This window comes from Callionymus lyra, chromosome 16 (assembly GCF_982586985.1).
Source record: "Callionymus lyra chromosome 16, fCalLyr1.hap1.1, whole genome shotgun sequence".
NCBI classification, from domain to species: Eukaryota; Metazoa; Chordata; class Actinopteri; order Syngnathiformes; family Callionymidae; genus Callionymus; species Callionymus lyra.
This window is the reverse complement of record NC_141833.1, coordinates 6322470-6349957: the sequence shown is the minus strand read 5'-3', so window position 1 is coordinate 6349957 and position 27488 is coordinate 6322470. Positions and strand designations below refer to the sequence as shown.

The 27488-nt window shown below is 40.0% G+C and overlaps 3 protein-coding genes across 3 annotated transcripts; all 3 read right to left on the bottom strand.

The window, feature by feature from the left end:
• Positions 1-74: 74 nt before the first annotated feature.
• On the bottom strand, positions 75-15119 carry klhl24a (kelch-like family member 24a). The gene is made up of 8 exons (XM_087810513.1): positions 14944-15119; positions 13546-13661; positions 12630-13474; positions 11402-11586; positions 7672-7790; positions 3975-4163; positions 2888-3076; positions 75-2819 (listed from the first exon to the last, which is right to left on the bottom strand). The coding sequence occupies exons 2-8, from the start codon at positions 13618-13620 to the stop codon at positions 2622-2624; spliced, it is 1800 nt and encodes a 599-aa protein (XP_087666639.1). The 5' UTR covers positions 13621-13661; positions 14944-15119; the 3' UTR covers positions 75-2621.
• A 4572-nt stretch (positions 15120-19691) lies between these two features.
• LOC148063372 (putative G protein-coupled receptor 148) lies at positions 19692-20776 on the bottom strand. Its single transcript, XM_087811846.1, has one exon. It carries the CDS (start codon positions 20758-20760, stop codon positions 19798-19800), a length of 963 nt encoding a protein of 320 aa, XP_087667972.1. The 5' UTR covers positions 20761-20776; the 3' UTR covers positions 19692-19797.
• A 1526-nt stretch (positions 20777-22302) lies between these two features.
• mterf4 (mitochondrial transcription termination factor 4) lies at positions 22303-27457 on the bottom strand. Its single transcript, XM_087811845.1, has 5 exons — positions 27405-27457; positions 26791-27190; positions 26514-26698; positions 23407-23839; positions 22303-22419 (listed from the first exon to the last, which is right to left on the bottom strand). The coding sequence occupies exons 1-4, from the start codon at positions 27426-27428 to the stop codon at positions 23423-23425; spliced, it is 1026 nt and encodes a 341-aa protein (XP_087667971.1). The 5' UTR covers positions 27429-27457; the 3' UTR covers positions 22303-22419; positions 23407-23422.
• Between the last annotated feature and the right edge of the window lie 31 nt (positions 27458-27488).

Genomic DNA, 27488 nt, shown 5'->3' with positions numbered 1-27488 from the left:
AAAAGTTGTTACATAATTAAACTTTTTTTTCTAGTAATGCAAATGTATCCAGTAAACAATTGAATCAGAGAAACTTTCATGTCAAAAGGAAAACTTTATTGTTGGTTGTCATACACTTACAATCACACGCAGTTAAGAAGTGAAAAGTAAACTGATAAAGGTGGAAACATCACACCATATTCCTTAATCTGTTAAGGCGTGTTACATTTCCAATCAAACCACTTGACTTGACTTCATCCAATCGAACCGAATCCGCATCAAACACTCACTGGAGAAATCAACTCATGACTTTAGTTGTTTCGATTTGAAAATACATTCCAAACTTAATATGTAAACCCCCGCAAAAATGACAAATCAAAATCACCAGCATCCAGCAAACATGGTATGAAAAACAACAAGTGAAATGAATAAAGAAATAAACAACATGAGTAAATACTCAGTGAAATCACACGACGCACACACACTCATGATTCGCTCTCACTCATCAGTCTCCATCTTCTATTTGACATGTTTCAGTGCTTTCATGCTCCTCTTTGTTGCCCATTTAAGAGCCAAACAGACTATAAAAAAATGATATTTTTTTGATATATTAAAGCTAAGCAAGGAACAAAACTTTCATTCCTCCTTTATTAGATTTTAATGTCCCTTTTATTTCTCTGTCTCGGCTTTTAAAATTAACTTCGCTTGCAAAATAAAAACTGTACAATGCCAATAGTATAATCCCAATATAAAGATTATTTGTGAATTTTATTTAAGTACTTGGGGCGAACAGGAGGAGCGGAAGGACCCTTCTTTAACTACTCTTCTTTACGTCTTATGAAAGCAAAGAACATTTACTGATACAGTAAAAAAAAAGAAAAAAAAAGAATAATCATCCATTTTCTTTTAACAGGATTCTGTCAAAGTGCACGACAGGGGTGTTCACTAATAGAAAAACACACTTTTAAATATACACAACAACATTAAAATGGGTATTCACAGCAAAGTCTTGAGTCTATCAACACTTAGGTACTAACTAAAAAAAAAAGTGACTTTAACCGACCACTCACTCCAATCAGTCCTCGTCTGTGTGAGGTATCGCAAGTGCTACTTAGAGACACACAAACACACACACTCCAACACACACACCTGGAGGTTTCTTTGGTTACCCCGAGTTACATTTTAACATGCAAGTGCACAGGTGGGAGGTGTCAGCATTCGTGAATAGCCCTGTTACCAGGTAGATCTATGGCCGCTGTAGGTCCAGTCATAAAAGCCACTAAGTTACATATTTCAAAACCCACATGTCAAGAGCTGCCTTTGAGTTTGATCTACAAAGGCTTCTTGTTGCTACAAAACTACCCACAAACCCACACCATTGAAGATGCATTAGTATGAAAAACACACCATGTTTGATATAAAAGTACATAAAAAAAACAATGTATAACTTAAAATATTTCAATAATATAGGTCAAACGTGTTTTAAAAAAAAAGGTGTTGACACAGCGAGAGTGAAGATAAGAGACCGAAGTACATAAGGTTACTTTCAACCATTGTCGTCACTTGATTTTCATTGTGTTGTTGCTGTCCTGAGTTGAGCTTCGCGTAGCTTCAACCTCGTCTTTAAAAAGAAATTTAACTGTCGTACTTTTTAGTGATGAAGTAAGTTTAAAAATGTCAGGCAATCTTATCATATCTTTAGGGTTGTTACATTTATTAATATGTGTCATGGACAGCATATCGTCCCGTCTTAGGCTCAGAGACTCTAGCAAGTGAGTCAACTGTAGCCACGGTCAATGTAAGAGGCACTTTCATACGGTATGTTAGATTAAAAGAAAAACTGCTGACGTTAGCGGCGATGCTATTAACTTAGATGTTCTTGCTTCAAACGGGAAGTGGAAGTATGGAATAAGAAGAAGTGTGGGGAGAGAAAAAGGGAAGCTTAAGAGCTAACCGTTGAAGGCACAAACATAAACATTTAGAAAGAAAATCTACAGCAAGTTTTTGGATTTGTCAAAATAACCAAAGTCATTTTACTTATATATCTGATGACAAAGTCATTAAGTAACCTTTTTGTGTTGAAGTAGAAAAAAAAGTGCTTTCAAATTAGAATTCCCTGATTATTATCAAAAATAATCTCAGAATTTAAGTTTGATAGAAACTTGGCATAAATTATTGAATAGATTAGATAAGATATTAATTGGATGGAATCTCTGGATCTAGGGCGTTGGATACAGCAAGTTTACGTCCATGGTACTGCTGTGTTACAGGCACGATTCGGGAAAAACATTTATATAATTTAAGGTGCTCCATATTCTAGAAATGACAGTAATTAAACTGTATTTATTATCAATATTGCAAAGAATACTTGCAGTAAACTTGAGTTTTAAATTGATGATCCTCAAGTTTTCAAACATTCATCCTTGAAAAAAGAGATTAAATATTTTGTCCTCCGTCTCCCACATCTTCCTAAAAACTGCTTTTAAACGGAACTGACGCAGAATTCTGTTGAAGGTTAAGCTGGTTGCTCAAAGTAAAGAGTTTGTAGGCGATAGAGCTCACGCTGTGTCTGAGAAGGAAGGATTAGAAGAGTCAGTTTCTCCATGTTTGCTCTCGTGCGTTTGTTTTTTCGTCTGCTGGTATCATCTGTGGTACTTCTCGTTGAAGCGGTGGATGGTGACGCAGCCGTGGTAGGAGATGGGTCGAGGCATGGCCGCCACCCCCGTGATGATCCCCGTCGCCGGGTCGTAACACAAGATAGAGTCCGAGGCTTCTCCGTTCTCCCCTCGGCCGCCCAGGATGAAGAGCTTCCCGTTGCACACCGACATGCCGCAGCTCTCCTGATCAAGAGATGGACCAGCCGTCAATCAAAGTGATCGATGACAATATAGATGAGGGTGATCCGCACCTGTTTGCTGAAGGTGTGCACCACATGCATCCAGTAATCCTCGGCCGGGTCGTAACAGAATATGGACTTGGTGAGTCCGCCGCACACGTAGATCAGGTTGTTGAGGGACACGGCTGTGATGCAGCGCTTGGCGATGGGGATGTTCGCTCGGAGCAGCCAAGTGTTGGACTCTGGATCAAAACACTGAACCTGTCACACACACACACACACACACACTATTAGCGCTGTTACTAATGTTTTCGGTTTAATGTAATCATGAAGTGAATGATGAACCCATTAAGAATCAATACAACAGCAGATCAAAAAGGGACAAGGAGGAAAAAATTGTGAATTGAATACACTTTAACCCTTGTGTCAAAATGACCCGAAGGCCCAGAAACAAATGTGTTTGAGGTATCCCTTGTGTTGTCTGTGGGTCAAGGTGAACGACCTCCTTGGCTTCCATGAAACATTTGCAGTAGTGGAGGTGGTTCACCTTGATCGAGAGGCAACAAACACATTTGGTTTCGGGCCTCCGGGTGACCTTGACCCTAATTTTATAACAACACTAGATAAATAAGGGAACAGTACATTTTAAATATTTTTCATGTTTATAAAATATTTAACAATATTATATATATATTATTTTTAATAGTTGTCAATTTCTATGACAATTTGTAGTGATGTGTTGATGAAGCTTCATGAAACAGTGTCATGTTGTTTAGAGGTCAGTAGGTGGCGCCATCAGCTTAAAAAGGTGTGATGTTTCATTAGAACAGTTTTTTAAAACAAAGGAAAATAGGGCAGAGACTGCCATTGTGAATTGTGTTGTTAACTCCTTCAGAAGTGTTGTAACCCTCTTAATTATTATATTTTGTATGTTACATCATCATCACCAGTCCTTAGGAAAGATTTTACACCATTCCTGTCAAATAAACCTTGAAATGTACTCATGAACACACACAGACGGGTAGATCTTGGGATGGGATCAGGGATTTTGGTGGGTTGGTGTCGACTGACTGGAGAACTACATTTTTCCTTTTCCTTTGTAATCTTCAAAAGTACAGAGAGAAGCACAGCGCTGCATGTCTGGATGTTCATTTGTCACCTTGTCTGAACAGGTGTTGTCGTCCGGACCTCCTCCGATCACGAAGAGCTTTCCGGCACAGCTGGCGACCGCCGGAGAGCTGACGGCCTCTTTCATCGGGGCGACTTCAGTCCAGCGGTTTGAAAAGGAGTCGTAGCACTCCACGCTGCTGAGCCGGCTCTGGCCGTCGTAGCCGCCGACGGTGTAGACCTGGAAGACAAATACGCAGTTCTTTGAATAAAACGTTAATCAGCAGATCACAGGAACTAAACTAAGCTGTTGCAGGAAAGTGTCATTAAGCCATCATTAAACTAAGCCAAACTTAGTTAATTGTAATTTATTTCAATTTGTAAACTTTTTTTTATTGTTTATATAAATCACACAACATTCATTGACATGTTTTCTTCTGCCCACCTTCCAGAATGAACACCTTCACAGAGAGATCTATAGTCATACATCATTGAACAAACTACTGTCCATCATAGATGATGACAGTCATCCTCTCAACACTGTCATCAGTGAGCAGAGAAGCAGATGAAGCAAGAATGCTCCTCCCATGATGCAACACTAATAGACTCAGGGACTCATTAATTCCTTGTGCTATTAGATTGTTTAATTCTGAGTTTGGGGGCAGGACAATTTAAACAATTTCCCGAAGGAGACCTCCTGAGGGATCAATAAAGTTTTACCTTACCTTACCTTAGGAGTGGAGTGAAAAGATGAATCTATTCCATGTTAATCTTTGTATCCTTTGTCTTTGTTTTTTCTTTGATCTATGTTCTTTATACTTAGATTTAGATTGTGTCATCTTGCAATTTCTTTTTATTGCACTTTGTTATTGTTCTATCCATCCATCCATCTATCTATCTACATTCAAGTCTACATAATCAGAGTAACACTAGTTTTAATTTTCATGAGGGTCTTCTTCCCTATTTTCGCCCCCTTAAAAGTTAACAAAAAGAGCAGAAATTCTGGAAATCTCCCCTATTATGTTCTACAAATGGTAAATGTAAAATTGGAATCAAATCAAAATTGGACTTATTTGAACAGAACTTCCTGTTGTATACATGCTTATTCTCAAGCTATTTAGTCATAATCATAACTGTTTTATTTAGTGGGGGTCTCCTGCACCCTTATTTCAATTTCAATTTCAGGGTTCAGAGGTCAACGCACAATTTACATTGTCTTCAGGAAGCATATTTGTTTTTCAGCTCACAGGTTCTTGATTCTGAATGACACAATGTCAACACGAAGTAAAACCAGTTCCGTCAGGAGGTAAAAGAGCCTCTAAAGAAGTGCCACTATCCCTGGCCTCTGCCCTGAAGCTGTAAACATTAGCCCGGATCAACTTGTCTGTTGTTGTGTTCCATGTCTACAACCTTTGACCCAAACATAGCCTTTTAACTCAAACAAATAATACAACTATACACAACACCTTTATGAGTAATAGACGAGATGAAGGTAAAAAGTCAAGAAATCGTCTGGAGCTAACATGAAGTCGAGCTGGCCCCAAAACAAAAAAAATATCATTAACAAGATCATCTTATGCAACACAAAACCTGAGGCTGTTCTATTCATCAATTCAGTGAACAAACAAGAGTGTGTCAGAGGGAGGGAGGGAAGGAAACAAAGTTAAAAAAAAAAGAAGTTGATGAAGTGGGAAGTTCAGATTAGGATTTGCATTGGACAACTCCCACCATCAACTGAAAACGGCTTTAAACAAAGATGCAGTAAAAAATAAAGAAGTGTGTCTCTGCAAGTGCGTTCATTTTATTGACTAACACCGAGTGTTGCCTGAACATGAACGCGACTCCTTACACAACCATGTTTACCAAACCCACACCTGACCCTGCACTTGTAAAAAAGGAACTTCACAGAGATTATAATTAGAAAATGATCGGGTACAATTCAATACTTCCCTTTTTTTAGCAGGCTACAAAAACAATAGCATTCTAGGCTCAAGGGTGCTACAGAAAGAAAGAAGAGACATAAAAGAACAGAAAACACGTGTGGGGCAGACACAGGAAGTAGACATGAACATCCTCTGGGAATCGTGTATTCCAGGAATGCGTGTGTGTTTGTGTGCGTCTACTGAAGCCACCACACATCTGTAAGGAAAAGAGAAGCTTAGCCTCCATATTTCTGATCCCTAAGACGACCAAATATGTTTTTTTATGCAAAATACATTTAAATAATTTCTAAAGTAGGTAAACAGAAAACAGATCTATCTTATGCAAAAATGTTTCCACACTTACTCAGCACACAAACTGTGTATATTCAGCAAATAAAAGGCGTTAACTGAACAGCGTGACTGTGCTGACGACCTCACTCAAACGTGAGCACAACAGCCTCTTTTTTTCTTTAAAAGGCCCTCGAGGAAATCAACAAATCTGTTTTCAACTCTGTGTGAATATGACGACATCGCCTCTCTAAATAAATCCTCCCATAGCAAGAGCCATTGATCCTTTGTCTTCGTTTTAAACACATTTTTTTTTCCTTCAGCAGTCCGTTGGCCTGGATCCGCTGCAGCAGAGACAATAAATGCTTGTATGACAACCATAATAACAGCTCAATAAACGACGCCCACGGGCATTTGTAGCAACAAATATTCACGACAGAAAAAACACTGTTATTTGAGGAAAACGCTGACCCCCTCTTTCTTGTAAATAACATTCCTAGAAAATAATAAGTACTCGAGAGTGAGGCAATATGCAAACCCAGCAGAGGAAGAAATGTGATGCGGTCCCTGCAAGCGTGAGGTGTTGGCGAACCTCTGAATGCCCTCAAACAGGAATGTCCATCTGGTTATGTGCTCGACACTGACATGGAGCTGGTTCCAGTCACGTGTTGATATGTTTGGCTCAGTTTAAGTTATACACCCATTAAGAATTCAGCTTTGCTGAAAAGTCGAATCTCTTTCCCTCTCAGTCCGAAGAGCGAATGTCAATATTCGTTAACAAATATCAAGTGTTTGTTTTCACTTTAAATCCACAAGAAAGAAAAACAACAATCATGACTGGATTCTCAACAGTGATCGTGACAAAGAAAAGAAATCCTCCCTTTCTGCACGATACAACTATAGATCAGCCGTTTATTTTTTCTAACAATTATGAAAGGTGATGTAGAAAAATACAACTTATTAACAATTTTCCCAAATATATATATATATTAAATATACAGCTCAATCTCCGCCTTCTACTCCTGACAACTCTTGATAAAAGACAATGAAACAACCGTACAACATACATTTTGTAGTAAAATTGTTTTAATGAAATCATCTGACTAGATTTATCTATTTTACAGTTGGTTCTATAGTGTTTAGAAATGTATTTGAAATAAATACAATTGTTTACGTTTCTTTATTTCTATTCTAAAGCCCCCAATAATAAATAAAAATGAAATAATTGGGAAAATTCTATCCAACAAAATACATTTTTTGCATTTTTTGTATAATGACAAAAAAAAAGTTAAAGAAGCCACAAAATGACATTTTATGATGAACATTTAACATTCATAGAATATACGAGACAATTGACTGTGCACAATGTATGAAGATATGCATTCATTAACGTGAGTAATATCTGAATGTACTGTTATAAGGTGGGCTGAATTATCATTCACTTGCGTATCACACAACACTGGTGATGACTTCACGAATCTATCATATTCATTAAGGAAATTGAAAAAGTTTATTTTAATAGATTTTAAAAGGGCTTACCTTCCCCAGCAAGACTCCCATCTTGTGCCTCCAGCGACCTTTGTTGAGAGAAGCCACTCTGATCCACAGATTGAGCTGAGAGTTGTACATCCAAACATCGCGGCTGTTGATGCGTCCACCTGTGAAACACCCGTGACACTTCAGATTGATGGTTATATATCTGCCATATGTCACTTTAAAATAATAGTTTGACAGCTTTAACAATGTAATAAGGGTTAGGGTGTAAGACGGAGGGTCAGAATGCATGAAAATAAAGAGATAAAGTAAATATTGATCACCTCTATATGTTTAAATTGACTTGTCCTGAAGCATAAAAAGGTTACTTTTGTAACATTTGGTGTTTCAAAATGCAGCACATATGTTGCGACACTTCTTAACAAGCCCTGACAAGATCGCTGGAGTACTTCCACATTCTATCTATAATGTCTCAGAGGTGTAGCGTCCGTGGAATGTAGTGTATCTTAAATAATGATGAGTCCGGTTCGCTACCTATGTTTTTAAATCAAACGTTAAAATCAGAATCTTGAAGAATCCTTCTTCTCCAGGTGTGTGTGGGCCGTGGTTGGCAGGTGAGTGAAATTAAAGACCCGGCGCTCATTATAATTATACCTCATTGTGACAAACACAGACTAGGGGCGACAAGAAGAGGAAGTGTGTCACTGCTGGTTTTTTATGTGTGAAATCTTGAGCGAGCCAGACAGTCTGCTGCCTCTGACGCTTCTATCTTTTGAAATATTTACTTACAAGCGCGATGACGGACACGTTTGTTAAGCTTAAAGAAGGTATTGTGCACACGAGCACTCAAAGTATGCGTCATTAACAGGAATAACAACTTCTGTTATCTCCACGGAAATATCTGCTTTAACCATGATGTCAGCCACTTTAAGGACAAAGGTTCATCGAAAGTCACTGAAGTTTGTCTTTCGTACACTGAAGGAATTTTATTTATTTTTTTAAAGTAAATTCAGTAGGGGAAAATGTATTCACTCATTTTTATGAGTGAATAATCAACTTCTGTGCAGCAAAAATGGTCCCAAATCTTCAAGGCAAACTGTTAAGATTTCTCCTTGAATATTATTGTCCTTCACGTTATGAAATGAGTTTTGCACTTCAGAGCCACCATAGCGATATAAGAGAAGGAAAAGGGTGTCGTGAATATGATTAAACTTCAATTCCCCAACAAAATGTAATCATCTTTTCATTGTCTCATCAATACAATGATTAGATGTGTTACTGCTTATATGTTATGCTAACATAATAAAAAAAGGCAGAGAGATAACGTTCTTGGATAAGGTCAGAACTTCTTCTTCAACTGCTTAGCTTACTTGATGTTAGCAACTTGCTTTCATTCCTTTTTGTCATAATTAAGTCCAATTTACCATTTATCGTTAATAGCATGTTTAATAATGGTACGAAAATCAATCTCATACATCCAATGTATCTTGCACATAATGTTTCCAATTAATTTAAGAAAAGACATGAAAAAAAGAAATAAAATGTCTTATTGTTTATAATATAATAATTAGTTAGCATTCGCTAGTTCCCAACCTACTTGAACGAAGTAAAACAAAATGTATTAGAAACTGTTCTTTGACAGCAATTTCCATTATTAGGAACTAGCTAGACAGCAGCTTCGCTTCTCTTCTCTTTATACAACTTGCTAACTATTCTATTTTATGACCTACCGGCGTTCGGGCGTCTATTTGGGTGCAAAGTGGCCGCAAAAGGCAAGGTTCCGAATGGCGATTTCCGAGCTAACTTCAAATGTTGTGCCCATTGTGCGACCCCAGACAACTTAACGACTCGAAACTTTGCAACCAAAAAGTTCAGAGGATGATCTGAGACCTCCCAAAATGTAGGCGGCCTCAGTCTGTCTGTTCGGTCACAGTAACGTTCCGAAAATCGCTACCTACCAACCGTGGTTGGACCGGTCTTTGTTACGCCCTGGTGCCCCCACTACTTTCCTACCTTTTTTGTTGTATATCCAAAATCTAAATATATAAAATATATAAAAAAGTATACAATTTAGAGTTAATACATTGATTGATTCAGAAAAGAGAACTTGGGTATCCTGTGAACCTGATAACCACGGAAACTTCAAACCAAATAAAAAGTGTTCTACTCAGAGATGGAATCTTGACGTCCTCTTATGTTTGTTGTGAAATAGTTGATCATCTGAAGTGTGAACGGCTCAAAACAGGGCCAAGTGGGGAAAGACGATGAAGGATGAAATACAAAACCAAGCCTCCATAGCGTCCTTAAACTTCAACACCTTCAGTCATCGGTCAACTTCTCAAGTTCTGACCACAAATATGCACCAAGTGCTGCACTCAAAACACGTCTGAGTGAAACCCATGGAGGCAAGTGTTTATCAACAGTGATCCGGATGGAAAAAAAAGAAGACGGTCATTCTTTGAAAAGAGCACTCAGTGGTTCTATTTGAGGCACATCCTATTTAAGTCAGCAGCTTAAAGCAGCTGTGCCGCGTGTGGAAGCCCGCCAAAACCAATCAACTCAACTATTTTACCAGGTTACTGCTACAGTGGAATGGGACGAATCAAAACATCCAGTCATGTAAAAGAAGACAACGGTCCTCTGTGAGTGTGTGTGAGATGGAGAGGGTGTGGGTGGTGGTTGACTTTTCCACCGCAGGAACAGATAAAACACGTGAGGACTTGGCACAGTGAGAGCTGGAAAGGGAACTGGACTTTTTTCCGCCTTTGTTTTAGCACATACACGATCAACCGTTTTCTGTTTTAACTGACATTGAGTCTGTTGGAACTCAGCCAATCCTTACAGGCACATGTGAATCTCATGTTCATTAGAAGTGCTAGGGGGGGAAAATATCCCCCCCGTTTACCCTAAACATAAGCATTAAAAGCTGTTCTGGAATTCTTGAGCAGCAAGTTTAGAAAAAAGGGGGCAGAGAAATCTATTTTCTTGTCACATTTGACTTGGTTTTTAAAATTCAATTTATTTTGATGACACTTGAATGAACCAAGAAGTGATTATATGTGGTAGTGCAGTTTTTTATGGATTCAAACAGGTTGTAATTATTTGCTTGTTTGCTTCTAACTGCTTCAGCTCGCACAGAAAACTACAAAACACAGAAAACAATGGCTTAAAATATGTGTCGCCATTCCTCAATATTTCTGGTACAGTGTAATTTTTAGTGCTTGTTTTACTTTCATAATGTGTTCTCATAAAGCCATGTGAGATAAGCTCCTTGGCAGATGTATGGACAGCCTTAGTGCTTTTCTTTTTATTTATATTTAATCCATTTGTACCGCAAAGTACATTTTAGATACATTCAAATAAGAAAATCTTGGTCAAAAGACCCCCCTCAAACAATTTATAATGATGGTGAAATGAACAAAAACAAATTAAAAACTTTTCTGAAGCCGTTTTGTGTCTAACAAGATACAATATACTAACAATATGAAAAGTGTAAAAGTTTTAAATAATGACGGAACATGACAGTGTTTCTCTTTCAATGTAAATACTTTTTCAAGCAGTGTTGACCTATGCTATTATAATACATATATATATATATATATTTATTTATTTATTTTTAGTATTTTTTTGATTGTTTAAGCGCTTTGTGACCATGGTCTAGAAAAGCGCTCTATAAATATAAATAACTTACTTACTTATTTGTTACCAATTTTCCTCCCATTTACTTAAAGAATTGAAGCATAATGTTCGACAGTGAGGTAGTGAAAGTTCTCACCTGACACCAGGATGTCGTTGCGGAGGGCACAGACTGCATATTCAGACTTGGTAAATTCAGGGAGTTTCGCCAGCGATTTCCACTCTCCTGTTACTGGTTCGTAGCACTCGGTATATGGCAGGTTGAACCCCCCGATTCTCTCACATCCTCCCACCACCACGATCACCTCAGAGAAACCTGTCGACCTGTGGGGTAAAAATACGGACTTAAAGCTATAAAAACAACTTATATATTCATATGGAAAAACATTTTGATAACAAAAGAAACTATGTAAACACAGCTGTGTTTATGATTACAGGTGAGGAACAGATTGTGACTTCACTTATCTTAAAGACAAAGGTCACGTTTGGGCTGAATTATCAGTTGTACAGTAACACAAACACGTTAAGCGTGTACTCATGTTTAATTTCGAGCTTATATTTTGGGTGAGAATAAGGTCGGACAGGTGAAGAGGAGAAAAAAAAACTTTTGCCTAACCCATGAGCAGCTTAACTTTTGTGTGTGTGATCTTTGATGATATTAATTCGACTTGGAGAACTTCCAAGAAAGCAGACGCAGACACGGAAAGGGTGCGTGTTTTTGAGCAGAACAGGCTTTCGCACCTCGGGCAAACAAAGCTGACTGCGCACTTAAACCCAACTGCTTGTTTTGCTGGTAGATCTGATCTGCCTGGATACTGACACAATACACTCTCCTACGTCACACACTCGCAACCGACAACTTCCTTTCTCCGCTGAACCTCGGCTCTCGGTGAAAGGGACAGCTGTACTTTTGTTTGCTGTACAGCAGGCCAGCGACCATATGGCTAGTTTTAATCGAGCGTGTAACGTTACAGCGAAAAAGGTCTAGAGAAAAAAAAAGGAGTTAGAACCTTAAACAATAGAAATAAAGATAATTCCAGATAAGAAACAAATGTAAGATGATTGAAAGCTTAGCTAAAACTTCCACAACAATTCCACTGAACTGGTATTTGTTTGAACACGCTGATCCATCATTAATGTTTTCATAGACTTACACAACTCAATAACACTCCCTGGTGCTGACACGCAGATACAACAACAATTAACTCTTTATCTCTCACCTCCTGCTACCAAACATGGCCATACATCAGGAAGAAAAACATGCTTGCCATAAAAAAAAAGATTCAAAGCAAGTTACACAACTACATCCGACAAGATATCGTCTCCAAAACCGGTCGTGCGTCTTCTGGAATAACTGGTCAACCAACCTGCGAGGTCGGGTTCTGGGTGACATCATCTCGTTGCCGAGGACGTGGTAGCGTCTGGCCTCGTGGAGGAGCTGGTAGCACTCTGGAGCGTTCTGGATGAGCTGGTCTCCTTCCACCGTCTGGACAAAGTAGTTGGGATGCAGGAGCGGCAGGCGGACATGGTGCAGGAGGACCTTCATCAGGGGGCGCCTCTGCTCCACGTTGTGGTAAACCCAGCGCATCACCGCTTCGAAAACCACCTCCTCCTTACCGATGGACAACTCGTCGCTGGCCAGGTACTCTTCCAGTTCTTCCTTGTGCAGGTCCAAGAACTCCTCGTGCTGGGCCACCTCGGAGAAATTGGCGAGGGCGTATGTGTTGCAGCGACTAGCTAGCTGCTTCAAGGAATGCGCTTCGCCGAAGCGCTGGATGCCCAAGCAGTTGCAAGGGTCCAGCTGGTCCTCCAGGAACTTGGCGCAGGCGTCACGAAGGGTGTAGATTTGGAACAGATTGGAGGTCTCGAAGAGGAACTGCACGTTCTCCGTGGTGATCTTGGCTCGCCCGGTGTACACGTAGTTCAGGAACGAGTCCATGGCCTCGGCGAGGATGCCGTTGATCTCGACCAGCATCTCGCGGCTCTCGCGGTGGTCGTTGCAGAACATGGCCCTGAAGTACGAGGAGCAGGCGGAGAGCACGGCGCGGTGGCAGGGGAACTCGCGACCCTGCACGCTTATGACCACGTCGGTGAACAAGCGGCTGTCGCGGAACTCATTGAACACCTGCAGGATGCCGTCGGAGTGGGACGCACCCGAGCAGAAGTCGAAGACATCCTGAGAGGCGAGGGTTTTTGGGTCCACCTCGAAGACCTAAAAGGAACACACCGTTCATGAAACCTTTGAGTATAATCAGGAGAAATTTGAAATGTATTTTCGCTTACTTTGCGTTTGACCGCAGGAGATTCTCTGATCCCAGGATCCTCTCTGTTCATGCGTCTTCCCAGAATCAAAACCATGGTTGCAACTTCTGATCTTCGCCTCTAGATCAAGAGAAAAGCTAGATAATGGGGAGAAGTCGTGGTCAGTTCCATGATAAATGGTGCGAGATGACATATACCGTTTAGTTTGGTTGGCTATCAGAAATGCTGTGTCTTATTGGAAAAAACAATTTCATTAAAGTTCTACCTAACCTAAACTAAATGCTAGGATGGCAATATCAAAGTTACCAGTCGGACAAAAACTTTAGGATAAGAGATACACGTCAAAAACTGAAATCTAAGCTAGATAATGGAAATGTAATCGTTTCGTCAAACTGTTTAAAAAAATAACATTTCAGTAGGTAAATATATCTCATATATAGATATTTATCGCCAAGCAGGTGTTTGCAGCTCATTTCAAATTCGTCTCTTTCCAGGAATAAAGAACCAAAGAAAAAGGCAGACGAAAAAAGAACAGGTTGTAAAAATCAATGGTTCTGTTTTCGTGTAATGAGACTGTGGTCACACATAGACCTTGTTCTCCACATGTAAACAAATGAGAGCAGATGCCACAGAGCAGCCTCAAAGAAAAACGTGACCACTTGTGAAATAAGCCCTTCTTTCCAGGGAGCCTGTTAGCAGTTCATATCTGTCCCTCGACGTACAAAGCCTGCAGCACAATGGACTCCCTGACATGGAGGGAAGCGGCAGGTGGGAGAGCCGTTGAGCAATGATAGAACCAACTTCTACGACAGTTTGTTTTTGAAGAATGGGGGGCAGGGATGCAACGAGCCGCCAGGTCTCGACAAGTCAACATGTCAAGTCTACGATAAATGACCTCAAACTTTTTTTTCTTTTTTTTTTAGACAATTTAAAATAGGCCTGCCTTGATCCAAAGAGGTCATTTAGTTGGGAGTTATTTTTAACTTTTTGTCTCTGTGACTCACGGGAGATGATTCGAACAGTACATTGGACACAAAGACAGGTTCGACCACAAGAGGCTGCCACACAAACCTTTGTTGTTGTTGTTGCTTTGTCGGTGGATTTTCCAATTAAGAAAATATTTTGATTTTTATATACAATATATTTGCGTGTAAATGTATTTTTTTTTTTTGCATGAAATATACTTTACAAATATTGAAAAAAACATTTTTATTATTTTTTGTTTATTTAGTTATAAACTTTTCACTCCACATAAAAAAACACGTTTGCCAAAATACACTTTTTAAAATTAATTGTAATAATCGAGTTTAAGCAACAAGAATAACGGGGAAAACAAACAAATAAAGCTCTAGTTATTATGCCGCCAAATTGCGCAGTTATCATGAAGTAAATAAAAACAAGTATAAAAAAAAGTGTTACCTCAGGGAAAACTTTCCGGGTGAAGCTTCCTCTTCAGCTTTATTTGAGGTAATGACGTTGATGAAAACAAAAAAAAGTTTTTTAAACAATGATTTCAAATGATCACGGCACACAAAGCTGGTTGCGAGTCTGTCGAGCCATGGTAAAGAAATACAAAGAGCTGTCTCTGTCCAGCTGTAAACACGGCGCTCATATATACTTGGGTCGAGAAAGGAGAAAAAAAATAACTCCGTTCTGGTGCATTCTGGGTAGTTGTAGTTCCAGCCGCGCACCGGCTGCTCAGGTTATCACGGCGAAAGAACTACAATTCCCAGATATACGCCCCGGACTCGCTCGTCCTCCGCGTGGCTTTCCTTTGTTTGCAAACAAACCCAGATTGTGATGAAGGAAAAAAAAAGTTTAAAGCAAGAAAATAAATAAAGACGCAACTGAAAACCTCTAATGATAAAACAACATAATATTTAATCTAAATGTTGTTATTGTTCATTGGTTGGATAAAAAAAGTGAAATGTTGCGTGATGTTTTTGTCAGCGGCGACAGAAGGAAGGAGGAGCTTCATGGATGTCAGAACTTCCTCAGCCTATTACGAACGTCCTTCTGGGAGTTTTTGGCCGAGTTCTGAGAAAACGTTACTCGTTGTTATTTAACCCCGGGGTGAGAACATTATACAGTACACACGTGTGGACGGCAATGTGTGTCAAGCTGAGACAGTGGTTCAGTTGTTCATCACATCTCAAGGTAAACATCTGCGGGTGAGCTTCCAAGAATGGAGACGTGTTTCAACAACATTCAAAGTTAATTTTCTAAATCAATGTTTACATTCAAGGAACTCTATGGCACATCTGTAAAGGGACACCTGAATACACTTCTTTTTAAAAAAAATACGTTTATTCTCATTCGACATGTCTATACACGTGTTCCTCCCATCCAACATTTAGCCTTTCTTTGTTTTCTAACTTCTCCACGGGAGTCTTTTGAGTCACTCGTGATCAAAACCAGAGTATCTGTAACCCCCAAAGACTCCTGATGCTGCTTCTTGTCAGGAGAAGACAGAAAGCCCTTCCTCTCTAGGAACTTAGTGATCTCCAGATTTCCTCAGATGCACACAAACTGTTGACAGTCACTACAGAAAGTAGCAGCACCTGACGTTAAACATAAACTACAGAGGTGGGTAGAGATGGGGCTGCATTTTGAGACTAATCCAATGATGAGGAACTTATTTACAGATAAAAAGTTGGCAAAAAAAAAATTTGAATTCATAAAATAAGTAAGTAAGTAATTGTTATTTGTATAGCGCTTTTCCAGACCAGGGTCACAAAGCGCTTAAACAATCAAAACAATACTCAATAAAGTATATACTTTAAAGATCAAGATAATACTGAGAACACAACAGGAGTTCCAGAAAATCAAGGAAAAGCCTGAACAAATAAAAATGTCTTAAGATGTTTCTTGAAGGAGTCAGTAGATCATCAAACACAGAGGGAGATCGTTCCAAAGTTTAGGAGCAACAGACTGGAAGGATTTCTCTCCTCTGGTCCTGAACCATGTGAACCATCAGTAGATTCTGATCCACAGACCTCAGAGCCCGAGCTGGGGTGTAAGGCTGGATCAGATCACTGATGTAAGGAGGAGCCTGACCATGAATAGCTCTGAAGGAGTTGGTTTAAAAAAATCACTAGGATTAACATATTTCTAGTAACTTGGAAAAAGTCCCTTTAGGACTTGATATGAAAATTCAATTTAAGGTGTTGATGAAGAAGGATGCGAGGAGTCACGTGATGATGTGAATGATGCTCGAAACACTTTGTGACCCCAGCTAACATCACTGATGATGTGTCCAGGTGTCATCAGTTGATGTATGTTACGAGTTGTTAAGAGTGGTCATTAGAAATAGATACTCTTCAAGACAACAGTTAACTGGTGAATCATAAATCTGTCTAATAGTAGCCCACAACACAAGCGGTCAAATAACAAATAGTCAATAAATGACACCACATTCAAGATGGTGGTCAGGTTGAGAGGTCATGGTTATAAATCATGACCATGAACAGAATCTGGATGTTCTGTTCTATGTTAGTCTTTGTATCCTTTGTCTTTGTTGTTTTTCTTTGGTCTATGTTCTTTGTCTTTATCTTTAGACTTAGATTGTGTAATTGTGTCCTCTTTTTTTCTTTATTTCTCTTGTTCTTATTTTATTTTGATTGATTTATTTTTTATAAAAAATTGCTGTATGTATTGGCTATTGGAAAAAAAACAATTCCCCGAAAGAAGACCTCCTGAGGGATCAATAAAGTTTTACCTTACCTTACCTTATAGTAATTTTCTCCTACATCCAATCAACATGTAATCTTGTATTCCAATATTGTATTATTTCTATCCATTTTTTAGTCATAATTTTTTACATTTACTCCCAAAAAACCCCACAGCATCTTTCACTCTGACTTTACCAACTTGTCTCATCCTACTGCCTGTAATCTGGAGATAATGGCAGGTATCATAACTGTCCTACAAAACTTTCATTCTTGCCGCTACTCTTTGGTCACGGATCACCCGGTTGTTCCACCCTGGTCGCACTCTCCTCTTCATCACCTGTCATTACACTTTTACGACAAAATTATTAAAATTAAATTTTCTTGAACTTCTCCAGCCCGTAATCTGTTAATTTTTTTCTTCACTAGAAATCAGCAGAAAACATCAAAGTCCACGGCGACTTCTCCTTAACCTTGTCTGTTCATCACCATAGGAAACAACGAGGGGCTGAAAGCTGATATAATCTTAGTATCACAGGCTCAGACCACAACACTCGCATACTTTCTACATCAGAGAGTGAAAGAATGCAAGAGTCAATAATACAAAAGTTATGGAAAAAAAGGATCAATGGTTAATCCTATTGTTATCTTAGGGTCAAGCACACTTAAATATTAATAATACTACAAATAAAGCTTACTTACTTACATTTAACTTGTAATGTAGCTAACAATAGGACAATCTCAAATATAAGTATGCTACAAATATATAATACATAGGTAATCCAAAATATAAAGGTGAAATATTAAAACGTTCCATTAAAAGCTTGGATTTTTAAATCTTGCTTAATAACATCAGTTGTGTGTGGTGCCCTCAGGTCAGGCCCAAAAAACAAATGTGTTTTCCCTTGTGTTGCTTCTAGGAGGTTGTTCATCTTGACCCAGAGACAATGCAAGGGATACCTCAAACACATTTGTTTTTGTGCCTTGGGGTCACCTTGACCCTGAGATAACGCAAGGGTTGAGTCTCTCCGTCACAGCTCTGGGTGACCTTGGGGCACAAGAGAGATGCTTTCAAACAATATGTTTAATAACGATTATAATAATTATGGATTATTTTACCTGCAAGGTCGGGTTCTGGGTAGGAGTGTGTATCGGCAAGAATCTGGCGATACAGTACGTATCGAGATACAGGGGCAACGCTAGAAAATATTGCAATACTGTAGGAACAAGGATACATTTGTAGTATCGCTCGAGTAGTTAACTCTCATGCGTCATGTTTGACGACATGACTCAACGAATTTGCAACTGCTTTAATTTGTTTTGAAACTAAAACATGTCCAAACATCAGCTCTAAAGCTGATGGAGTGTATCCTCTTGTCCTCAGTCGTCAAAGAGCGCTCACAGGATTTCATGTTCATTTACCCGCGGAGGACATAACGACTGCTGCCATCTAGCGGCCGGAGGTCTAATTGCAACAGAAAAATGAAAAAACGTGAATATTTTCATCTTAATTGTAAAAGATAATAGAATGATTTTATTTTACTGTACACACACAATGTTGTACTATAAATATAAACAAACAAAATATGATTTGCAAACCAAAAATGAAAAGTAAATGAATATACTGTACATCTATATTTTCCAAACCTCTATTTCTTGGTTAAATCATCAACAATAAGTTGTCAAAGTAAAATCCGTACGTCATGTAATAATATTAAACCGATGTAACGTCCATCTGTTCAGAACAATAAACGTCTAAAAGGGTTTTTAAAAAAAACTCCTCTTAGCGTTATCAAGCAACACACTCTGACACCAGGCTGGACTTCCTGTTGTTAACGTCTCCAGAGCAGATCCCTGGTGTAGCCCAGTGGACAGAAGAGCTTTAATGACGTCAGACGGAGACGACACACATGTAGGAAGAAATCTGAGTCACCAGAGCCTCACCTTCATGACGAGTTACACATCAATCACTAGTTAATGACTCACCCAGAGCTGTGACGGAGAGAACTTGAACCATTACTCAATCCTTGTGTTATTTTAGGGTCAAGGTGACGCAAAGGCTTGAAAACAAATGTGTTTGAGGTATCCCTTGCGTTGTCTCTGGGTCAAGATGAACGACCTCCTAGAAGCGACACAAGGGATACCTCAAACACATTTGTTTGTGGGGCCTTCGGGTCACATGACCAGAGTCTAAGCCGATATTGTGGTAGCAGTAGCTTTTATAGGCCAACGAGAAATGGAATTAAATCTCATTAAAGGAGGGGTAGGTGCTCTACAGCATGTTTTTCAGACATGTAGACGTAAATTGTAGTTTACAGACGTATTTTTTGAGAAAACCGAAAGCGTCTCGACTTGTCATGGGTCACAGACTAAGGTCAGTTCAGAGAAAATATGTTTTAAAATAAATAAAATAACTTTCAGACAGTAATAATCAATAGAAGATACATTTAACAAGTTCTTTCTGTGCGTCCAGGTTACAATTGCCTCACGGACCACTACAGGTCCACGGATCAGGGGTCGGCGACCTTTGTTCTGAATGACTTTTGATGACAACATGTAAGAATGACGATTTATTGACATCGATGGCAACTTGACACGCATCATATTAAGTGTTCAGCGTCACCCTGTTGGGGGTCGTGTTCCGGTGCAGCAGCTTCAGAAGGGAGTCCGAAACCTCCCGGTACCTCAGCCCGTACAGGTACGGGGCAAAAGCCCGGGGGAGCAACATGAACCCACACATGTTCACGGTGCTGATCCAGACCTGGACGTCGTGACTCACGTCGTCCTTCTGGAACAGGGTGAGCTCCAGCGTGAAGATGAACCCGGGGGTGAAGTAGAGGAACAGCAGCAGTCCGTGGGCGAGGAGGGTCATCCTGGCTCTGGAGAAGCGGGTCTGCCAGATCCCGTGAGTCCGGGTCACCATGTAGAGCCGGAAGTAGCAGAAAAGAATGAGCGAGGCGCAGAGGAGCGCGGCGATGACGAAGTAGATGTGAACCCCCAGGATGTTCTGGACCTGAATGAAGCCCAGAGACACCAGGAAGAGGCACACGGGGACCTCGTCGTGTGGGTTCAGCCGCTCGGACTCCATCATGATCACCAGAGTGAAGGGGTACGCGGCCGCCAGCACCCACACCCCCGCCAGGATGTGGCGAGCGCGAGCGGGCGGGAGGAAGGCGTGATACCGAAGGGGCCAGCGGACCGCGGCGTAGGTGTCCACCACCATCAGGGTGACGGTGAGGATGGCCGAGCAGTAGGCGGTGACCGTCGCCGCCGTCACCAACTCGCACAGCAGCCACGGCATCTGGACCGCAAGCTGGTTGCACACCATGGTGGTCAGGTTGAGGAGGAGGAAGAGGACGTCCGCCATCAGGGTGTTGGCCACCAGCAGGTACCTGGTCTCCTGGCGGAGGGCTCGGGAGCGGCAGATGCAGGCGAGGAGGACCGGGTTGACCAGGAGGGTGGCCAGAGTCACCACGGTGGTGGGGATGAAGAAGAACTCCAGGTGCCAGCGCTGCAGGCTCTCCATCCATTCCTGGGTGATGTTGGTGATCAGGACCGAAGCTGCCATCGTCGAGCCGGGGGGGTCACAGCGAGGACAACATCTTCCTGTGGACACACACTCGACAGATCAGGGCGGATCCAAACATGGAGAATCTTTGTGATAAGATCATGGTCATCATAAACATCTCACAAATGCTCTCAATGAAAACCTGGGCATCTTCTGACTTTTCGACTCATCCGTACATCATGTCCTATGAGCTTTTCATTCTAGCTGCTACTCTTCTGTCACAGATCACCCTTGTTAGTGCTTTTTTCCACCCAGGCCGCACTCTCCTCTTCATCGTCGCTCCTAACGCTGTACGACAAAATTATTCAAACAAACAATTCCTTGAAACTTCACCAGCACTTCATCTGAATTTCTCTTCGTTCCAGTGTCTCTTATCTCTGCTCTTTACACCCACGGAAATCACTTCATCATCAGAAAACATCTTGGTCCTTAACCTCATCTCTACATCAATATAGGAAATGACAAGGGGGTGAAAGCTTTTGGAATTAGTGATGAAGCTTTGTGAAACAGTGTCATGTCATTTAGAGGTCAGCAGGTGGCGCCGCCGGTTTAAACATTATGTGAGGTTTCATTAGAACAGTCGTTTCAAATAAAGGAAAATAGTGCAGAGACCGCCATCTAGTGGACTCTGACAATAATGACACTGCTTCATGAAGCTTCATCAGACCATCACTGGTTAGAATTGTATCATCACTTTTCTCAAGCACGCTCAGACCAAAACACTCGCATTCTTCCGACTTCTCTATGGAATCAGTCATAGTCAAGAACTATTAAGGCACCCGTTTTCTATCAACAAACCCTAAATGTGTATTTCATATGAAGTACAGTACAAAAATAAAACGAGACACTCAAATGTACACACTTTATGTGGCAGCAATATTGCAGTCAAACCGTTCTGACACTAGAGGGAGCCAAAAACGATCGTTTCAATCTAATTTATTTCAAGCGATGACAGAATCAAGATCAGAAAAGCTTTAATGCCAAAGTCGTGAACACAAAACATATGTATTATGGTGATAAAAAAAACAAACTTTAATATATGAGATAAAAGGCAATTAAAATATGACATTAAAGCAGCATATAGAGTTAAAGAACTATAAAATAAAATAAACTCTCTCGCCTATATTCTTTTATTTAAAACAATCCAAACGAAATAAATAATTAAAGCATCTTTAAAAATGTTTTTAGTTTATAAAATTGATTGGTTTGCCTGCTGCAACTTCAGTAGAGTCAGTTAAAGACAAGATTCATTATTGAACTACATAAATTAATCTAAAATGTAATGATTATTTAATCATTACATTCCTGCTAGGACAACAGATAACTTAGCAAGACACTAGATCAGCTCCCTGACGCTCTTCAAACACACCGTCTGTAAACCTTCCAAAGAAAACAACGTTTCTCATTAAACTCGTTCAAGTGCTCTTTATTTAAGAAATCAATCGTCAGCCACTACTTCTCTTCTGTGGATTAACCTCCAGCGCTGAGAATAAATGGACTATTGGCAGAAAGTGATCGACGAGGGTGAGAACTCTTACCTGGTCTACAGTAGAGCGCGGCGGCGGCGTCTGTGATGAGGATCCATTAGAGCAGGGAGCTTCGATAAATCAGCGGCGGTTTCATTCCACTCCAGTCGCCTGCAGCTTTTATCTGATGGACCTTTTGTTGACTCAGTCAGATGATGTGTGGGATGTAGATAAAACACAAACACTTTGCTGTTCCACGGTGACACCACGTTGATTCTCACGCTCTCATACAAGAATTCATCGAGTCTATAGTGACGGAAAACTTGAAGACTCTAATGTGGAACTACATGGTCATTACAAATCTTGAAAGTGATTTTTAATTCTTTGTAGCGTAAAAACATCTTTGTTATTGCAGCACAGGACACAAGTGTGAAGCTTAAATCGAACCCAATTCTATACTCTATTTAGTATTGATGGTCTAATGAAGCTTCATGAAACAGTGTCATTATTTTAAGAGTCCACTAGATGGCGGTCTCTACACAATTTTTCCTTTGTTTTTAACAACTGTTCTAATGAAACATCACATCGTTTTTAAACTGATGGCGCCACCTACTGACCTCTGAACAACATTTCACGGTTTCATGACGCTTCATCAACTCAACAGAATTTAGACACAAACTGACCTCCAAAAACAGTATGATGACCGGCTAAATGTTCCAGTAGTATGCTCAGAAAGGTCTGAAGAAGAATAGTCATGACCACTATGGAGGTAGATCAGACGACTTGAATTTTAGAAACGTTGATTTTTTAAATCTAAGTTTTGTGACATTTAAATTTTTTTATTTTTAGAGACATTTTGGCATTTGGACGATGAGCTCATAAAGCTTCATGAAGCGGTGTTTTCATTCTAGGAGCCCACTAGGTGGCACTGTCTGCTAAATAATCTTGAAATCGTGAGTTCTGAAATCAGGATGACACCAAGTTCTGTCCAGTAAAAAAAGCCATTCATCATTTTGAAATAAAACGCTCGAGTTCTGGCAAAAATGATTCGCTAATAAAAGAAACTTGAAGTTATGTGAACATTCGTTGAGGTATATACAGTAAATCTTTTAATAATATGTACAAAAACATATTATAAACATTCAGTTAAAGAGTATTTTTACACAGTGTGTGCAGTTACCTCTTGTTCTTGTCTTTTAATGCTTCCTTTTACCCTTCATATAGCCTTTCTTTCCAACATATTCCTCCTCGTCGTCATCATAATCGTCTTCATCATCATCGTCATCATCATCATCATCATCATCATCATCAGCCTCAACGTCTCCCAGCGGCAGCTCCTCCTCCTGCCACTCCCTCTCCACCAGTCGCTTGAATATATCGTACTCTTCCTCGGTCGCCTTGGCGACACGCTGGAGGAACGTGTCATGGTTCACACAGAGGATGTTCTCCAGTTTAGGGTTGACGGTCAGAGTGTGACCCTTCTTGTCCGGGGTTTGATAGAAGCCCCTGCGCTCCATGAAACTGTGTCGACAGCGGATCTTGTCCAGGGAGAAGCTGAACATTTTGGCTTTCATCATCTCCGACTGTTTGATTCCCATTCGGAAGTAGACGTACTGTGAACAGCAGAGACACATTTAGAAATCAAACTCCAGACGTCACATTTTGCCCATCATCTACACTAGGGGGAGCCAGAATCAATGTTTTCAATCTTGTGTATTGCTGCTGTCATTTTGTATCAAATAATACATTTCAGTCCAGGTTACAACATGTGTGACAAAAACAAAATTAAAGGTTTAACACACCAGTCAGAAGAAAGTAGATATTTTCATCACCCGTTCCCAAAAAAAGAAACCTTCATAAGTGAAAACTAGGGATGAGGGGTACAGATGCTTGCTGTCGTAATAGCACGGGTTCTGTCGTAACCAGTTGTAACCATGAAAGTGAAGAAGATTTTGGTGCCTTAGATCAGTTCTGGTGTCATTTTTAAGAAAGACTATAACTATAACAATAACAGCATTTCCCAGCACTTTCACTCTGCAGGTTTTTTTCAGGTACATTTTCTTCTGCACAAACAGTTTAACCAATACTGATAGAAAGTATGGTCAGTTGGTTACATTGACAAAATTTTGTCATGGAAACATGTCAACTTAGATATTATTTAAAAAAGGTATTGATAATACTGATAATGTAAAATATCTTGTAATTTATATTGTACAATTTTCGTGCCAAACCTTTAATCTGAAGTGACTTTTATTCACTGGACAGAACTTTATAATTTTACCATTATCCTTATTTTCAGAACTCATGATTTTACTTTTTAGCACCATCTAGTGGGCTCTTAGAATGATGATACCGCTTTGTGAAGCTTCATCGCTAGTTGTCCAAACTACCTCCGTAGTGGTAGCGGACAAACCATTTAACCACAAAATAATACTGACAGAACGGAACTCAGTCAGTTACATTTACAATATGTTGCCCATTAACTATACTGACAGAACAGCAACTCTCAGAAAGTGCATCACTGTAAAAACATGCATAGTGTAAATGATGTACACCAAAAAAAGAAAAAGCTTTTATGTTGTGTGTTTTTTTTCTTCAAGCATTGTTAAGCCATTTTTTAAAGTATGGATTGCCACAGAAAGGTCCACACATAAAACATAAATGACACCCATCACTCGTGAAAACTGGATAAAGTTGTATTATATTATATTATAGTTCTCACCGTTTACCTTCCCCTTTTAATCATTTCAGAAAAATGGTCAGAGGATCATTTAAGAAAAAGGGTTATAACAAGCAAAAATCATAAAACTCGCTAAACTTGGCATAAAAGAGTCAAAGCTAATGTCAATAAAGACAAATCTAATGAATCTACAAAGACGTCCGTTTTTAAACAGGGGTCAGAGCTCGACTCGTTCCCATAATAAACATCTTATTTCACTTCGATAACATCCAGGCTACAGTGTTTTAGTGGCTTCATCTGTCAGTCTCATCTTCAAACATCATCCGTGTTTGTTCAGGGACGATCAATTGACGGTTGACAGAGGGAACATCATAAAGTGACGCGGCAGGAGAGAGAGTCAACTGTGGTGATGTAAGAAGATGTCACTTCATTTGACACAAAGATAGATGGATAAATAAAACTTTTTTCAGGAGGCACACAAGTGTTAAATATTTCCTTAATGAAGGGAAGTAGCCAAATGACAATGAAAGAAAAATACAATTTTATATTAATATTAAAGCGATAGTTCACCCATAATTCACTCATTTTCTACTTTATGTCGACTAAGGGTTGTAAGTAAGTAAGTAATTTTTATTTGTATAGCGCTTTTCTAGACCAGGGTCACAAAGCGCTTAAACAATCAAAACAATATTCAATAAAGTATATACTTTAAAGATCAAGATAAAACTGAAAACACAACAGGAGTTCCAGAAAATCGAGTAAAAGCCTGAACAAATAAAAAAGTCTTAAGATGTTTCTTAAAGGAGTCAGTAGACTCCATCAAGCGCAAAGAGGGAGGAAGATCGTTCCAAAGCTTAGGAGCAACAGCCTGGAAGGATTTCTCTCCTCTGGTCCTGAACCGTGTTCAGGAACCATCAGTAGATTCTGATCCACAGACCTCAAAGAGTCCGAGCTGGGGTTGTGATTATTTTCAGAGTAATCCATGTATTTTTGGAGAAATTTGAGGGTAGTCCAAAAAAGACACCAAAAGCACATCCAAATATTTCCATTCTGCTCGTCTGTAATGTCTTTATTGTATTATATTTATAGTACAAGTCTATATTTTAAGCTTGCTCGTAGGGATATCATATCTTGAGCTCCCATCATCGCCGCACTAAAACACATTGCTGGCATCACCGCGCATTTTTGTCTACTACTTAACTAATGATGGTTCCTCGCACACGGTTCAGGACCAGAGGAGAGAAATCCTTCCAGGCTGTTGCTCTTAAGCTTTGGAACGATCTTCCTCTCTCTCTGTGTTTGATGATCTACTGACTCCTTTAAGAAACATCTTAAGACGTTTTTATTCGTGCAGGCTTTTCCTTGATTCTCTGGAACTCCTGTGTTGTTCTCAGTTTTATCTTGACCTTTAAAGTATATATTTTATTGAGTATTTTTTTGATTGTTAAAGCTCTTTGTGACTCTGGTCTGGAAAAGCGCTATATAAATACAAATTACTTACATACTTCATGCAACCTTGGTCATAATGTTTAATAACATTTTTTCAACCGGTAGCCGTTGTCGGTGCGTCTGTGGCAACAACTAAACAAGTGTGTGTTGACTCTCACCTGGAACTTGTACTGAAGGTCTTCAAGGTCTTCAAGGACGACGGCGGGCGAATGTCTCAGGATGTCTGTGACCTGCTTCAGGGTGAACAGACACTTCTCTCTGAGGCACATCACCACTTGCTTCACGGTCTTCACAGGCACCGTCAGAATTAAGGGATAGTTCGCCACGACTCTCTGGAGACTTCCTACAGACCCCCCCCCCAAAAAAGAAACATTTAAACATTAACTCAGTCCTTTAACTTTTTCTCAAAATGTTCTGCGTGTTTCATCTCCTCACCCTCCACAAACCCCAGTTTCCTGAGGTGATTGAGCCGCTGTTTAAGAATCGTTTCTTGGATGGTGTGAAGTTCTGGACATGTCTGGAAGATCTTGGCCACGCTGGTGTTGTTGAGGCCCAGACCGAACAGAAACGTCAGTGTTGGGAAAGTGTGTTTAACGTTTCCTCTGACAGTAGACATGGAGTCATAGATCTCCTCCACTTGTTCGTCAGTGAATCCCATGTCAAGGAGAGACGCTTTGGTCAGTTCAGGGGCGAGAGGCGGCGTCTCGTCTTTACTGGAGTTGGTCGGAAGAGTTCTCCGGACGCATGAGGACGACAGGAGACGAACTGGGACTCTACCATACTGAACCCTGCTGCTGACAGAGGAGCTGCAAACCCGCGCCGTCTGGCGCAAAATCTGCGGAAGGAACAAATTCATCCATTTACCAAGTCAACACTGCAAATGGGTTACAAGCATGACAAGGACTAGCAGAATAAAAGCGACAGTAAAAGCTTGACTATAAATTATATTTCAAATATTAAAACATATTCAGAAGCGATTCTGTTTTCCACATAATTGATAATAGTTTATCACAAATAATATGTTGTATCTGAAATGTTTTTTAACTGACCTGTAGTACACAGCGGCTAGCCATGCTTGTCCGTCGATCATAGAGCTCCGCCAAACAACAGCAACAAGGCATCGCAAAGTAGTT

What these genes read in the sequence shown, in the direction of transcription:
- klhl24a (XM_087810513.1), bottom strand. Translation starts at nt 13,620, where the DNA reads ATGGTTTTGATTCTGGGAAGACGCATGAACAGAGAGGATCCTGGGATC. An exon ending in CTCCTGCGGTCAAACGCAAA is followed by an intron (nt 13,475 to 13,545) that starts GTAAGCGAAAAT and finishes TGTTCCTTTTAG; the next exon opens with GTCTTCGAGGTGGACCCAAA. An exon ending in TGGGAGTCTTGCTGGGGAAG is followed by an intron (nt 4,164 to 7,671) that starts GTAAGCCCTTTT and finishes TTTGTCTTCCAG; the next exon opens with GTCTACACCGTCGGCGGCTA.
- LOC148063372 (XM_087811846.1), bottom strand. Translation starts at nt 20,760, where the DNA reads ATGGCAGCTTCGGTCCTGATCACCAACATCACCCAGGAATGGATGGAG.
- mterf4 (XM_087811845.1), bottom strand. Translation starts at nt 27,428, where the DNA reads ATGGCTAGCCGCTGTGTACTACAG. An exon ending in GAAACTGGGGTTTGTGGAGG is followed by an intron (nt 26,699 to 26,790) that starts GTGAGGAGATGA and finishes GGGGGTCTGTAG; the next exon opens with GAAGTCTCCAGAGAGTCGTG. An exon ending in ACCTTCAGTACAAGTTCCAG is followed by an intron (nt 23,840 to 26,513) that starts GTGAGAGTCAAC and finishes TGCTGTTCACAG; the next exon opens with TACGTCTACTTCCGAATGGG.